Source organism: Patella vulgata, chromosome 4 (genome assembly GCF_932274485.2).
Source record: "Patella vulgata chromosome 4, xgPatVulg1.2, whole genome shotgun sequence".
Lineage (NCBI taxonomy): Eukaryota > Metazoa > Mollusca > Gastropoda > Patellidae > Patella > Patella vulgata.
In genome coordinates this window covers 12,913,798-12,931,391 of record NC_065882.2, presented here as the reverse complement: position 1 = coordinate 12,931,391, position 17,594 = coordinate 12,913,798, and the positions used below count along the sequence as shown (strand labels likewise).

Here is a 17,594-nt window from a genome sequence, read left to right as displayed (position 1 = left end):
TATAAGCCATTACAGATACTCCCTGTAGTAATTTCAAGTACTTTGTTAATGTTTCAATGGCATGTAGTAATTGAACTGGAATATACAAGTCACAATTCTATGGAATACATTTACTTCTTACTGAGCTACGTTTCGACTAGGTTCCTCTAGACTTTATTAATTTTATGGAATACAATTACTTATTCTTACTGAGCTACGTTTCGACTAGGTTTCTATAGTCTTTATTTACTACTTATTACTGAGCTTGGGGGGTTGGATGGCTGAATGGTTAGCGTGCGCGCTGTATCATAAAGTCTGTCATTGAGTCGACTGGCGTGGTTTCGAATCCCCGGTTGTACGTGGCAAGGAGTAGGGTCGCCTGTCCAACCTCGTGGGTTTTCTCCGGGTCCTCCGGTTTCCTCCCACTGCTAAAGACCCCTACGCGCAAGCGAATTATGTAAATAAAATTAAACCATATGTTAGTCCCGAAATGACCTAGTTTGTGTCGAGTGGACGTTAAACCCCATTTCTCTCTCTCTCTCTATTACTGAGCTTGACAAGGAGTAGGGTCACCTGTCCAACCTTGTTGGTTTTCTCCAGGTCCTCTGGTTTCCTCCCACTGTTAAAGATACCTATGCACAAGCGAATTATTGAAATAAAATTGAACCATCTGTTAGTCCCGAAATGACCTAATTTGTGTCAGTGGATGTTAAAAAAAACTAAAAAAACATCTCTCTCTCTCTCAGCTTGATAATACAATTACTGCTTATTACTGAGCGACCTTTCGACTAGACTTCTCTAGGCTATCTAAAGAAGGTGTTTCATCTTGTCAACGCTGTTTTTTATTTTAATATATCAGTCCTTATTTTTTTACATTGAGGCTTTAATTAACGGTGGTTTATAATTATGATAAGTTGTCATAGTACCATAACATGATGTCTTATAATACCATAAGGTTAATATCTAGAAACTTGTGTGATTGATTGACTTGGATAGGATCCAAATCTCTTCATGATTAGATGCCCATGTTACTCATATGTAACCATTGCTAGGATAGGCATACATTTAGGTGAGGCTCAAAGTGTTGTAATTTGCACTAGTATAGGTGTAATTTATTTTATGTCTTATGGAAGCTATAAGCCAAGTGTTTTGGGGGTTCTTTTTAAAACAAAATTTATTAGAATTTGAAAGGGATTGAGGAACAGGCTTGGCTTTTAGGTCTCTCATTAATTTGTTTATCTGTGTAAAGTGCTTCATTTCGTAGTTGCGCTCTCTAAATCTTAGTAATAATAGTAGTAATATAACATTTTCCCAAACTGAAATGAAATGGTTAAGTCCCGAAATGACCTAGATTTTCTGTACCATCCGAATAACTAAACACTGTTCCTTACCAGACATATTTAATATGTAACAAAGTTGAGTTAATGAAAGAGTTGTTCTTTGTTTCTTGAACAAAATACTTATTTTAAACAGAATTGTTTTTTGGTTTTTTTTTCAAATTGCCCGTATTTTCTTTTATTTAAAATTACAAAGTAAAAATCTATTAAAAACCAAATCAACAGTTCAGTACATGTAATAAGAACACCACTTGAACTTGACAAAGACTCTAATTAATGTGAAATAGCGTTAAATTATTTTGACATTTAATCATATAACAATTATATAACCCACGATTAACAAAGTAATCAAAGCCACATGGTCTTAATTTCTCATGATAAAACCAAAATTGTTTGCAGCCTATTATATTTGCTAATAAGATTATTATGTATAATTATAATTGGTAATTAAAATACAAGCTTGAAAATCTTAACTTCTATGTGATTAAAGATTAAAGTGAAAATATATTCACTTATAAATTAATGGTTAATGGGCTTTTCTGGTGGACAATTTGTTTGTCACCAGAATTAACAGTCGATGGCCGAAATCATCTGTTCATGACCACAACTTGAGAAAGCTCACTGGAAACCATAGGGTTGTTCTAGACGTTCAGCATCCTCTGTTGTTGAAATAAACAAACCAGTGTCACCTATAAATGTTGGGGATAATCTTTTCATGGGCCTCTTTTTTTAATCTGATTGAATTCAAATTGGGTGATTATACTTCATTGATATTATGGTTTTGTTTTCTTAATTAAATGTGTGGGGGTTCCGTGGGCGAATGGTTAACGTATGCACGTTGCATCATAAGGTCTGGTTTCGATTACCTGCTTGTACGTGACAAGGAGTAGGGTCACCTGTCCAACCTCTTGGGTTTTCTATGGGTCCTCTGGTTTCCTCCCACTGCTAAAGACCCCTATTGAAATAAAATTAAACCATATGTTAGTCCCAAAATGACCTAGTTTGTGTCTAGTGGACATTAAACCCCATTTCTCTCATTAATTAAATGTTAAAATACATTTATGCCACGAAATATTAGATGATGTCTGTAAAATACACAATCGGTATCAACAACGGTTATATAATTCAGTAAAGTGTGGCACAGGTTTATCGTAGTTTGGGAAACTAAAGTTTAATTCTCATCAAAAAAAACATGTTGGCATTTTATAACAGAAGCTTATCAAATTTATAAGTCTATAAAAACTGTGAAACTATTGTTGTTATAATCAGTGATTGTCTGTAGAAATTATAAAATAATAGGTCGGTTATATACCAGTCCCGCTGTTAATGAGAGAGAGAGATAAATGGGATTTAAAGTCCACTTGATACAAACTAGGTCATTTTGAGACTAACCTATTTCGATAAATCGCTTGCGAGGGAGCCTCTAGCTGTGGGAGGAAACTGGAGGACCTGAAGATAACTCACAAGGTTGGACAGATGACCCTATTGTTTGTCATGTACCAGCCATGAGAGTAACTGGACAATACCCACAAATTTTAGGTTTTTTTTAATGAAACATTGATTTTCATAAATAATAATATAGTCATTTGTTAGAAACCTCTTATTAAAGGTGCTGATTGTCATTTGCATTTTTAGGACTATCTAATTTATCACAGCATAGTCGATGCTAAAATTTGCTAAAATTTGCTTTTAGTTGGCTCGCCTTTAAAGCTTATAGACAAATTACAAAAAGTACAGACTACTGCAGAAAGACTTTTTACTTTAACTAAGGAATGTGATCACATAACTTCTGTTTTATATAATTTACACTGGTTACCTGTTAAATATCTAATTGATTTTAAGATTTTATTACATACTTTTAAATGTTTAAATAATTTAACTGCTGTTTATGTCTCAGATCTTTTGGAACTGTATACACCTGGCTGAACATTACGTACATCAGATAAACTAATTTTAAAGCCCAAAACTGTTCAACTATTCTCTTGTGGTCAGCGCTCTTTTAGTTTTCAAGCACCTGTTTTATGGAATAATCTACCATTTAGTTTAAGATGTTGTATATCTCTATATTCTTTTGAAAAAACAACTTAAAACACATTTATTTAATCGGGCTTTTAACTGACTCTGTATAGAATTGTTAACATATCCATAATCTTGTTGTTTATTTATGATTACATCGTCACGTTGTAAAGTGCCCCATAACATGTTATATAAACATGCTGTATTAAATAATAAAAAAATAAATAAAATGCACTGAAATTGATTATTTAACATTTAATTAAGACAATAAAACTTGTAGAGAATTATCCTAAGTGGTAGGACTAAATGAAGAATGTGTGATATTCAATCATTCAGACTTTTGGTTAACAAAATTAATTTCAAACTTATTCCACCCACAAAAATTCAATGCACTAATAAAACACTTTATTTGAAATAGATGTCTGACGCTATTTACAAACTATGAAAACATTTCAACCATAAAATCCAAGTGCCAACGTTTAGTACAATCTTTATAAATGGATAATGTCGTGTCAGTGTCTGGTTCTTTATTACCAACAGAAAGATTGAGTAAGTCGTGGGGCTAAAATTCTTCCTGTCAATTCAGAATTCTTACAGTTTGTTTTCACTATTCTCAGGGAGAGGGGTTTTACTTAGGCAAAGCCAGTTCTCTAATCTCATTCAGAAGTCATTAATTAAAATATTGTTGTTTTTTTTTTTTTAAAAATGGGGTTGGGTGGCAACATGCATTAACCGGTGCCCTCAAGGTCAGGTTGCAGTACTATCTTATGTTTGTAAGTGACAAGAAGAAGGGTCACATACCAAACCTCATGCTGTTCATCCGAACCCTTACCATTGCTAAAGACCTCTGTAAGCAAGCATGAATTGAAATAATAAATATATGGTTATTAGATTTCTGTTCATTTTTAATTGGTTGCTGTCTGGAAACCCTTAACCCCCAGAAGACACAAATATATCTAAGATAGAAGGTGCAAGCAGATGTTAAAACCCTAGCTACTACTAAAACATAATTTTTAATGTTCATTGGTCCATCAAGATTCTTTGTTTTCATGTCAAATTTTTGACAGTTGGTTTGTCCAATTCCCAGTTTGTCAATAAACCAAGACATTTAATATGTTGCCCCTATTTGTTTATTTACACCCCCCTTTATCTATAATTAATGACCACTAAGTGTCAAATTAATTAGCGTAAAACAGTTAAAAGTTGTCAAATTAATTAGTGTAAGACAGTTAAATGAGTTAGCACCTAATTGACAAGGGGAGGTAATTAACAAGGGGGGTAATTAACTCATTAAGTGATCCTTGACAGGATGACAAGATTTAGTTTTATTACTTCATAGTCAAGGGTAACTCAGTGAGTAAAGTGCTGTTTCGCTAACCAGGAGATCTGGGCTATGATCCTGGTGTTGACTGACAGAGTTCCCTGGGGTTTTCCAGCAGGCTTTTACCTTGTAAGTGGTGGTCCAACCTCAGAGGTTTTCTCCGTACTCCCACTGCTAAAGACCCCTACGCGCAAGTGAATTATTGAAATAGAATTGAACCAGGTGTTAGTCCCGAAATGACCTAGTTTGTGTCGAATGGACATTAAACCCTATTTCTCTCTCTCACTGTCTGTGGTGCAGGACGAAGCTTCTAGTCATTTGGATGGGACAAAAAAAAATGTGTGCATAAAATAAACATTTGACAGTTAGAAAATCAAGTGGTGTAAGGTCTGTCATTGATTCAAATGGCCAGGTTCTGATCCCAAGCTAGTAGATGAGAAGTGGGGTGATTCATCTGCTTAACAATGAAGGGTTTTCTCCGTATCCGCTCACTGCTTAAAAAAAAAAACACTGTGCAAAAAAATTATTACATTAAAAATATACAGTATGTTAGTCTAGAAATGACCTAGTTTGTGTTGAGTGGAAGTTAAATCCCAATTCTCTCTCACTTTTTCTCTCTCTCTCTCTCTCTCCATTTTAATGGGTATAAAGTAAGAAATATGTCAGTAAATGAGGTCAGTGTTTAAGAGTATTTTGTTAATGATCTGTTAACACACCTGACCGTTATAACATGGGATAACTTACAATAGAATGATAAATAGTGTGAAATACAGATTATAGCCCTCGACTTCTTCATGCCTGCCAACTTTTAACAGCAAAATCACTAAAACAAAAGTCTGCTATTGAAAAGCGAACAGTCATGATCATGTTCTTATCCCACACCGAACAAAGTTAAGGAAGAAAACTAAAATGGGCTTCGTCTGTACTTCCTTTTTTTTTCCCAGAGCATATCTGTTGCCTTCATCCTATTAAAGTATTGTGCCATTTTGGGGGGTTTGACACTTATTTGGTTTGATATATTTTGTTTGTTTGAAATATATATTTAGTATGTCTTGTTTCTGCCATTGTTGAAGATCAGGTTGGTCAGTTTTAACTCTTCATGAAAGCAGTTGCTTCGAAACATTTTCATCAACAGTCCTGAAGCAAGCTCAGACACCACCCTAGCCCTAAGAACAATTTGGCAAGATTATTGGAACTAACATACAAGCTACCTGTTCGCTCTTTCTTTGTATAGTAATAAACAAAAGTAGAAATACCATTACCATGATACTACTTTAGACTACTATCTAATCTCTACTGCTACCATATATCATTCTATTTCTAGACAAACTCTTCAACAACTACCTCATGTTACACAACAAACTGTTTCACTGACATACAGTGAACATCTGATACCACTTCTTATTCATAGAGGAAGTAAACATGGCCAATAGTTTTAGAATGTGGCTAGTGTCATTGCCACAGTGGATAGTGTGACTTTCTACCATGTAAATATGGATTGGGTTATAGACATACGTATTCGACCGTTTCATTTTTGGCACCAAAATTTCTTTATTTTTGCCTGAATATCACCAGATAAGATTTAGCTGAATTTGTGTAACCTCCTTCCTCGAATATTGGGGGGTTGGATGGCCGAATGGTTAGCATGTGCGCGCTGTATCATAAGGCCTGTCATTGAGTCAACTGGTGTGGTTTCGAATCCCTGGTGGTACGTGACAAGGAGTAGGGTCGCTTGTCCAACCTCGTGGGTTTTCTTTGGGTCTTAAGGTTTCCTCCCACTGCTAAAAACCCCTACGCGCAAGCGAATTATTGAAATAAAATTGGGCCGTATGTTAGTTCCGAAATGAGCTAGTTTGTGTCGAGTGGACGTTAAACCCCATTTCTCTCTCTCCTGAAATATTGGGGAAAGGGGGCATTGTGTATAGTCTCTTTTGTGTGGATGTTAAAACCCTGTTTCTCTCTCTCTTTCTCTAAACACAACTCTAGGAGTTGTTTCAGGAAATTTAATGAAGATTTGAGTATTTTGTAGTTTGTGTAGTAAAGATTTAAATGATATTTGAGAATGATATGGTAGAGGTAGTTGTTTGGTGGTGTTGAGTGATTTAGAAGACCACCCTGTAATGTACCATTTACACAAGGAGATAGGAGATTAATTTATATACCAGATGGTTCCTACCAACCAAAACACACATCACAACTTCTTTAAACTTATAAAAAAAACTTGGGCATAATTAAACTACTTATTCGCTAACTTATTGATATTCCTGGCTTTTCTTTTGTGTCAGACTTTCTGTTTAGACAAATCATGTCTGGGGGGTTGGATGGCCGAATGGTTAGCATGTGCCTGCTGCATCATCAGGTCTGTCATTAAGTCAAGTGACGTGGTTTTGATTTCCTGTTTTTAGTGACAAAGGGTAGGGTTGCCTGTCCAACCTCGTGGGTTTTCTCCGGGTCCTCCGATTTCCTCCCACTGCTAAAGACTCCTTTGTGCAAGCGAATTATTGAAATAAAATTGAACCATATGTTAGTCCAGAAATGACCTAGGTTGTGTCGAGTGGATTCTAAACCCCATTTCTCTCACAGATCATGTCTCTGCCATTAAAATACAAATGTAACGAATTATAAAATCTTTAATTGTAAAATTGACTGTGATTCTGCATTACAATATGTCATTATAAATGATTTATGTTATAATCCAAGATGGCTTCAGTCAGTGTTTCCAAACCTTGATCAAAAGGGGTCACTGATAAAAAAAAAATATTTAGAGATTGCGGTCAAGAATTTGAAGTTTGAACCACATCCAAACATCTGATACATATAAGAAACTTTACTTAGATATCGAACATAGTAATTGGACCAGAAGCCATGGATACAAAGTTACCTTGTGGTTGACCTCGGGTTCAGTCCATTGGATGTTGTCTATAACAACTGATCACAGCAGCTTGGTTTCCTTTACAGATGGATTTGGCAACAGTTGATTGACAGTTAGCACACAGCCATATCTATCCTACATTTACCAACTCATTATCAGTCCCTGGAGATCACATGTTTACCCTGTATTACAACTTCTGGGATCTTTAACATACACATTATACAAATATACAAGATCTACAACTGATTCATCATAATAATGAGCCATACCAGAAACCTCAGGTCAGAGTTCAGATGATGACATATATCATTAACTAGACTACAGCTGTTCTCATCACTGGTGATCATTGCCCAATTTCGGTCAAGCATTAGGGTTGCTTTAACAGCTGTTATGAAAGGTTCCAGTCTGGTAAAGCCTGTACAGAAGTGTTCTAGACATACATTTTGATATACAACCACAGTGTTATATATGTATCTTATGTTGTGCACGTTCAAGATCCCCTGACAGTTAATATTAAAGACAATGTTAGCCTCCCTCAAAATTAGTAACTATTGTTGATTATAGTGTTATATCATATATGCACCTTATTTGTGCACGTTTAAAATCCCCTTGACAGTTTATATTAAAGACAACTTTGATATTCATATTTTCATATAATTAGCAATTATTGTTGATTATGACTTCATATATGCACCTTAATTGTGAACGTTGAAGATCCCCTGACTGTTGATATTAAAAACAACTTTTTTATAAATTTGTCATGATAATTAGCCATAATATAATAATATGTATACACAGTCATTGTGTACGTTTAAGATCTCCTGACAGTTGATATGAAAAACAACTTTTTTTTATGAATTTATCATGATATAACCCCTCCTGCAAAATTAACAATTATTGTTGATTATAAAATATATAAATTATTTACTGGTGGTTTACCTTGACAAGATCCCGACAAGATTTATTACAATTTCTTTGTTGAAGGTTAAGTTTATATAAGAGATTTTCCTCGGAACAGAATGGGTGGCCTTTATAACAGGGGAATTATATAAATGATTAATTAAACGGGAGAAAAACATACAGCAGGAATTATTAATGTTCTCCTGTTATTTCTTAAGTCTTGATTTACCAGACCAATTTTAGTCCATATTGTTTATGACCCTGGTTAAACAAGACTATTATTTTAAAAAGACAAAGTTAGCTAATTCCAACAACGAACCAGAAGCAAGCCGTTATGAAGTATGTCTGATATTCTAGACAGCTGTTGAAAATGTTATGTTCCTGTCGATTTCAGTTTTTGTCCCAAAATACCAACATTTTCATTTCCATTCCTTTTGAGCCACAAATGGCACAAAACAGCTTGTTCCTCCATTTTGTAAATTTTAGCAGTGTTTTGACCTGCAGTTTTAAAGAGCATATTTCCTGGGTTTTTTCCCAAATTATTCTTTTGAAATGAAAATTATTCCTTGGAATAACAGACTATATGTTCTGAAATTTGAAATTTTCTAGATTACTGAAAATAGTAAATGTTTATAAACTTTACAAGAAAACATTAAGAAAAACAAATTCATACAGTACTAAAAACCTATTTAAGTTTTCATGTGTAGACATATATAAATATCAAAATATCAGTGCTGCATTGGTGAAATTCTCTTCAAATTTACACTGAGATCTCACTATATAGTGGGTGGTTTTGGGGGGCTTTCATGTATCTTATGATAGCGTTATAATAATGCTGCATAGGTGAAATACTGGCATTTCTCTACTGCTATACACAGAGATCTCACAATACCCAGTTCCAGAAACCGAAATGAAATTCTTAAGTAGATACTAATATTAATATGTTATAAAAATTGAACGGTTCCAATCTTTTATAATTTCAGTTCGAAGAGTTCCTCCTCATTTTTCCATCGCACCAGAAGACACAAAGGTAATGCCTGGAGCCGATGTCAACCTTACATGTGTAGCAGTGGGTTCCCCGATGCCCTTCGTTAAATGGCGGCAGGCAGCAAAGGAATTAACACCTGAAGAAGACATACCAATTGGTCGTAATATTCTACAATTAGAAAATGTTCGTGAATCGAAGAACTATACCTGTGTAGCGTCGTCTGATCTGGGAAATATCGAGTCTGTGGCTAAAGTTATAGTTGAAGGTAAGGACGTTAATTTTTTTTGCATATTTCAGATTTTATTCTTAACATTTAAAATACAAAGTTCATATTTTTGCCGGTATCCAGAGACAAAAGATAAGCAATTACATTTTCTTAGTAATGATGTCAGTGCTAAAACAGTAGATCTTTAGGAGAGTTGAATTGAAATTTGATATATATGTCAAAAACATCAAAAGACACCATGCTTTCAAGTAAAAATTTCTTCTGTTAGAAGTTTGAGGAATTCTATTAGTGAAATTTGTACAAGTTTCAACAACATCATTTTGAAATACGATTCACCCCTATAGAGATTAGAATGACAACATTGATTTGATTATGATGTAAGAGCTTTCTTGAGTAGAGAAAAAAAAATCTCCAAATTCTCTTTTCATCTTCTGTGAATCTGAAACGAACATCTGGAGAAAATCAAATTTGTCTCCAACAGATTCACGACTGATGCCTTTAAACACTTTGTTTTTTTTTAACTAATCATTTCCTCAATTTCACACACACCAGTGTTCATCTTGGTCTCTGAATATAATTTAAGACCCCCCTAATTAAACAATTTACAAGCAGAGATTTATATGAATGGCCTATATTATGGGTCCTATTAAGCAATTTATGTTAAGACAATTTCAAGGTGTTATGAAATTAGATAGTTGTGTACCTTTGAAGATGTTTAATCTATTTGAGCACATGTTCTCAAGACATTCAGGAATCATCGTTACTTTAAAATATTAATGTTTACATCCAATGATCATCTTATTATTCAAATATTTTAAATCATGATTCAAATATTTCGTTCAGTTCAAATGTTAAATTTAATTGTTTTGATGCCTTTTCATATTTCTAAAAGAAAAACAGTTAATCTTTCAAATAATACATTTCTTTAATTGGCTTACTTATTTTTGAATAGCATTTAATTTCACAGATCACATGATATCCATAAAAGAACAAACCAACTGGTTAAGTTGACATTGATTCATGAATACCCAATATAAATTCATATTTTTAAAATCTAATTAAAAGCGAATGTTTGAATTCGAATATGTGTGAGCACTATCAAAAATGATAGATATTTTATTTTCAGAAACAGATTATAATAGTATGTAAAAGGCTCTGCGTTCAATTGATTTTGTTAAAATGATTTTAAGAATTTTTGAATTGGAATGCTCGTTCTATTATTTATGACAACCAAATAATGCTGCTTGAATCGGCAGCTATCAATAATTCACAACATGATTAAATAACTTCAATGAAAAAATACTAACTAAAAAAAATTTAAAGTTGTGTTTTTTGCAGGATTTAATGTTTGAATTTAGCTCGACATATGTTCTAATTAATATTTAATGTAAACTTGCTTTGGGTTTCAATTTTCTGTTTACTAATTGAGACTTTGACATTGGAATTCTTATTTACGAAAAAATGACATGCATTGGTTCATTAAGGTTTTTAGAGTAATTACCTTCAAATGTGAAAGGGATCTGTCATGGCAACCCAAAATCATTGACTGCAATCTCGAGGCAAGGATGGACATATGTGTTCCAATTAACACATTAGTATCTGTGCTGTTCAAAACAGTCTGAAACTACCCCTTTCTCTTGGGTCTCAAACACTTGAGTGACTCAGTCGGTCTTGGAAGCCATTGTTTCAGGCAGTTTGAAAAACAAGTCTTAAATCTGAATGCAAAAAAGATCACATTTCTGAAACTTTAAAGGGAACTACACCATGGGGTAGTTAATATTCACATGTACCAGGTATTAAGGGATTAATGTCCAATTCATTTTGAACTGAGACATACAAATTCTTAACTGTATTAAAGCAAACAAAATTAAAGCCCAGAGTAAAAACAGAAACAATATTTTATTACTACAATAGTCATGATATATTGGCTGGAAATTGCTTCCATTTTGATTTTAACTTTTTCTTAGAGAAAATAACGTTAAATTTATAAGAAATGGGAACTATATTCATAAATATTAAGAGACATATGAAAAGGTTTTCTTTGTAAGTTGGATTCAGTTCCTGTTTTCTTAAATTTGGAACAATATATGTAATTATTTGAATGCAGGCAATTTCCACTTTAAACATACAAGGGCCTTTATTCAAGAAAACTTAAATATCTGAAAGATGCATTATGTAAGAGCTAAATCTGCCTATTGCAGGTCTTTATTTTGGCTTCAAATGTTATAAAAATTATTAACTTGCCAAAAACATATTCAACTCTCGATGCCATTGGATGCTCTAGATTTTTAACAGATTTAGAAAGGGATAATTAAGACATTGTTAATTATCGTAACAAAGGTAGCAATGACAATCATGACTACACTGTTCTGCAATCGGCCATAACTCCACTCAGAATGGAGTAATTTGACATCTTCCCTTTTCAATATCTATTTTTTAACTATTATAGTGAGAACTGTCAGTTCTTTATCTAAATCTTACATAATGCTTCTTTAAAGTAGATTGTTACTACAATTGTGCACTTTGTTACCATTGGTTATAAAGTGAGCTACCTGCCATTTTAAAGATGATTTTAATCTTCTAATTGATTTTAAGATATTGAAAGATTTTTGGATTATAAAGACTCTTGAACTATAAATTGTGCATGATGTCACATTTTGTTTTCCTTTTAAATGTTTTTATGTGCATGCCTCTCATTTTTGTTTCTGATTCATTTCTCTATGGACTTCAATATTCGCATGAACAACCATTTTATTTTCATTTACTGATCACAAGCTTTTTTCAGTTAACAATCTTTTCAATTATTCAATTTATTACATTTCGTAATCCATGTGGAATTTGGCCGAAGCTTAACCATAACTTGTAAAGCGTGTGTACACGTCTGTACATCTTTTTGAACGCGCACATGCATATGCACACCTACATGAACACACACACACAAACATCAACATTACATTAAACCAGAGATTTAACACGGTTACTATAGTTACTTGATGTTAAAAGAGGAAGATACCCCCTGTGGAGGTACCCAGCTTTTGACCAATCAAAATGAGCTAAGCATCTGATGGAATCTGATTAACCAATCAACACTAGTGTATTATATACATGATAGGAATATACCACATGCTTATCTTGCAGAGTGGTGGTATATACAGTTTATATATATGTGTGTAATTCTAGAGGAGTCATATCACGGCACTCAGGATCTATATAGGCTGGTCTACAGATCTAAAACTACAAGGTACACACATACACACTTCAGTCATAAAAACACTGACAGAGCTACTAGCAGGCTGGCTCTACACCAGTACTCTTTATTCAGAAATATTGGAATAATCCAGGGAGAGTGTGTGTGTCTCTCTCTCACCTTCAAGCGAAGTCATTTGAATAACAGATATAACTGTACCTAAGCTACATTGATTGAAAATTAATTGGAAAAATAGTGTGAAAAGTGGTCAAATTGATTTTTCACCTGTGCTTACATAGAAGCTGGATAGGTTACGTTACTTTCATGGATTTATCAAGATCATGTGACCAGGTGAATGTTAACACAAGATAGTTTGTGTCAGTCAGGAACTGAGTATATTAGCGGTAATATCATATGCGTATTACCGTTTCACTGAAACACGCAGGAATTCAGAACTTCCGTAAAAAAAGGATTTAATATTTCGTGACTCGCATATCATTGTTTCATTCAGATACACTTGTTGTTTGCTTCAGACAAAAAAAATAAAATACCTTGGATAGTAAAACACTTTGTTTTTTTGGATTTAGTCAGAACTTTATGTGGATGTATTGAAGTGCAATTCTAAATTACATACAGCTTAAGTCGAGGAATTTATTCAAAACGAATTACGATTTTTGAAGATAAAGAATTCTAAAACAAGGATTATTACAATTTCACGACCTTTTATTGCAAAAATAAAAAAAAAAGGATTCAGTTTTTATGAACAGAAATTGTGGAACTTTTCCGATCTGTTCCCTTGTGTTGTTGTCACCTCTTATCACAGTAGACAGGATTTTTATTTCTTCTCTTAAATCTCTACAAACACTTAGTTTAGTGGCTAGAGAACTTTCATTCATTTTGGATTACTTTATTCACTCTTGCGACACAATCTTTCTATTAGAAGCTACTAGGATGCATTAAGTTGTATTATTATAAAATCAGGCAATAAGCATGGCCATTCTGCAGCACCGCAGCAAAATTTCGCGTGGGCACAATCACATCTCTACTACAATATTTAAATGGAATATGTATCATATTTATGGTTTAATGCTAATTCTATTCGTTCCGTGTATTCCTGCAGCAACGCCCAGTCCTCCTGTCAGACTCCGGGATTCGGAAGTCACCGCCACATCTGTCAAACTAACGTGGGAAAGTGGAAACTTGGAACCTGTCAAATCGTATATTGTTCAATTTAAAATGAACACGAAACAGGGAAATAGATTTAGTGAAAAAATCAACATCGATAAAACTGAATACATTCTCGATCAACTGAAGGCCTACACAACATATGAAGTAAGAGTCATAGCCGAGAATAGCATCGGCCGTGGGCCCCCCAGCAAATCAATTCAAGTCACGACTGGGGAATTAGGTTTGTAAAAGTTTTAGTTTCATGAAAAAAAAAATTGTGAAAAAAAATTGTTTTTGGTTTTATTAGCACATGATTAATTAAATGGCTGCACCTTCTTTTTTTTGTTCAGTTGTTCCAAATTTTTAAAAATTAGATGCTTTTCTTTTGGGCTTTCTTTTTTCTTACTGTGGATTTTATTGTGGCAAATGGTTACAGTACATGTAGTCGCTTCTTGTAGATTTTCTGAGCTTTTGTCTGTTTTTGTGACGAAGGGTAGAATGAGGAGGGGTTACAGACGAATGATGATGGGTGCGTGTGGGGTTAGTTTTTAAAAATCAATCAAAAATACAGGTTGAAAGCGTACTCCAAGTATATCAGTCAAAATTTGGAATTTAGTCAAAAGTTATGATTTCGGTTTCTTGCATAGATTTTATGCTCGTTTATAGGCCTACCATGCAATTTTAGATCAGAGACATAAATTTTTTTTTTTGGGGGGGGGGATCATTCTGATTTTTTCAGATTTTGACAGATATATTTGGAGTTTGCTTATGTTCTATATTTAGCATGAATTAAATTGAATATAATATAAAATTTCATTATTACAATAGATGTCCTTATTATATTTTATATTATTTCATAAAAGTTTATAATTGACTATCTTATACCCTGAATACATTCATTACAATTACTTTATCCAATATCAGAACTTTTTATTGCAGCTCCTTAAATTGAAGTATTTTCCATACTGAGTTTTTCGATCCATTTATTGCAGTTACATTTTGCATGCAGACACAAGAAAAAGTTCAATATTGAAACTTTTTATTGTAACTATTTAAATTAGGTTATTGCAATATTTTTTGTACTCGGTTTTTCGATTGAAAGTAATTTTATATTTAAGATAAATGTATTTGTTTTCTGTTTCCAAGGCATTAGAAATTATAATATATTTATACATAAAGTAAATACTATATGGTATTGATTCATGCCAAAAACAAAAAATCACAAAGCGTTAGAACAAACAGTGGTGGAAAAATCAAAATATATTCGGCTTCTTCATCAATATTTGAAGAAAACTGTTTTGAGGGTCTTTGTTTGTGTTGGGATCTTATCAATGGGTGTTCTATTAGTCCGTGATTGTTCAATTTAATGGACAATTAAGTTTTTTTTGATAAGACGATTGATTGTGATTCTGTAATCTTGTTGGACCAATTTAATTGTTTGATTTGTCGTGTTGGTGTTAAGAGAAAGAAAATAGACCAAGAAAGTCTGATAATTGTTTTGTCAGGTTTTGATCAGAATGGACAAAGTTTGATTGAGCTTTCAAAAATCCAAAAAAAAAAAAAATTAAAATGAGACATGCCAGTTGGGTAAATGCGGAATTGTTTTTAAAAAGGGAAGTAGGGTTTTCCCCTTTTATCTCTACACATCTTTATCGGTTGGCTAAATCTATCGGGTGCTTTGAAGACTATTCTCTTCGATTTAGACTCCGATAACGAAGTTGAAAGTGACTCGAAATGTTCAGAACAATTGACGATAAATTCCAACGAAGAAACATGTTTTGATCGTAGTAATTCTACTGGTGTGTGCGTAAATGGGCGTTGTTGTTTTTTAATACTCATTCTATAAATAGATAAATAGAATAAACAGTATGACTGACAAAATCATTGTACCTACATCAAAATTTGATACACGGTCCAATGATATATTAGAAAGATGTCCTGAACATTTCATCAAAATATTTTCATTTTATGTTAATATATTTAATTTTTAGCAAAGCATTCCATTAGAGCTATTTATAGCTAAATGGCTTAGCACTCAGTCCTGCTGTCTTTTAGTGCCACTCAGTAGCAAAAAAAAGTTAAAGTGCTTTTAAAATGACAAATATTCAAGTCGTTTATTTAAAATTTCTTCATTTTTTTAAAAAATTTTTTTGGTTTGTAAGAGTTGACGTCATGAACAGTAGATATAAACAAGCTACTATTGTCAAACTAAGTTAACTGTATTCAATAACCAGGTCTGATGAATATTTTAGTGCCACTCAGTAGCAAAAGAGTTAAAGTTTTTTAAAAATGACAAATATTTATTTAAAATTTCTTCATTTTCTGGGGGTTTGTAAGAGTTGACTGAACAGTACATATAAACAAGCTACTATTGTCACATTAAGTTAACTGTATTCAATAACCAGGTCTGATGAATATTTTATACACAACATTATTACTTGTACACATGTGATTTACTCCCAACATCTCGGTATAAATAAATAATGACTTAGATCTGTTGTTTAGAGATCTTGTGGATTAATACTTGACAATCCAGACTTAGAATCCCATTATCAAGTCTTACTAAAGATTCTGAAAGTTCATGATATTTCTCGGGTAATAGTTATTGAAACAGCCAAATTGGTTTTGATCAACTTTGCGTTGAATCCGACCGAATGAAATATACAGAGAAAGAGTTATAATAAGAAAATATTGTGTGGGAGTTTATTTCGTATCATCTATGCAAGTATTGTGGCTTCTATTCCAGGCCTTTGTGTGACATTGATTAGGATAGTCTGCCTAACCTTATAGGTTTTCTCAGAATTCTCTGGTTTCCATCTCACTGGCAATGAATCCTGCATGCAAGCAAATTATTGAAATAATGATTTTAAACCTCCAATATGTAGTAGTCCCGATATATATGGACCTGATTAGAGTCATCTGGACTATGAGCCAACTAATCTCTCTTTCTCTAAACCTTGAAAGTTTTTCACTTTATCAAGGTTCTCCCCTGATTGACCTTGGGTAGCTATGCAGAAATGAAAAATGAATTCAGGAGATTATGTCTATTGGTATTGGTTTATTTCACATAATCATTGAGTAAGACATTGGCTCGCTAACCCAGAGGTTCTGTGTTCATCAGGATTTTCAGGTGTGATTCTCCCCTTGTTGGTGGTGCAGGACCGAGGGCCTGGCAAGGGACAACGTATAGTTGTTAAGATGGACGAAAAACTGGAGTCCCTTGTACACATTGGGGTGCACATAAAAGATTCCTTGGCATTTGGAATTTGATATAAGAGTATACTGTAGTGCCACTGTCCGACAAATTTCCCTCATTTCACTTTTTATTTCACATAACCTCTCACAAAGTTACTGCGGAATATATGGTAATACATAATGATAAGTAATATAAATTTACCTTGTGACTCTATTTAAAGTTTGGTGTAATTGAATTTATAAATTTGCAAAAAAATTGGATAATTTGATTTTGTTATTTTTATCAGTTAGTACATCTTCAGGATATTTGGTTTTTAATGGAGATAATATTCAGTTTTATAATGTAATGACAAATAGTGCTTTCAGCACGGGGTTCAGAGGAACTACAAATGTTATTTTGTTGTTT

General features: G+C 33.3%; 1 protein-coding gene across 1 annotated transcript in view; it reads left to right on the top strand.

Annotated features, from left to right (window-relative positions):
- The window catches only part of LOC126817797 (tyrosine-protein phosphatase Lar), a 144,620-nt gene that overhangs the window by 70,793 nt on the left and 56,233 nt on the right, over positions 1-17,594 (top strand). Inside the window, exon 7 of the mRNA XM_056100187.1 lies at positions 9,409-9,678. Within this exon, the coding sequence (XP_055956162.1) occupies positions 9,409-9,678 (270 nt within the window). The remainder of the gene's footprint in view (positions 1-9,408; positions 9,679-17,594) is intronic.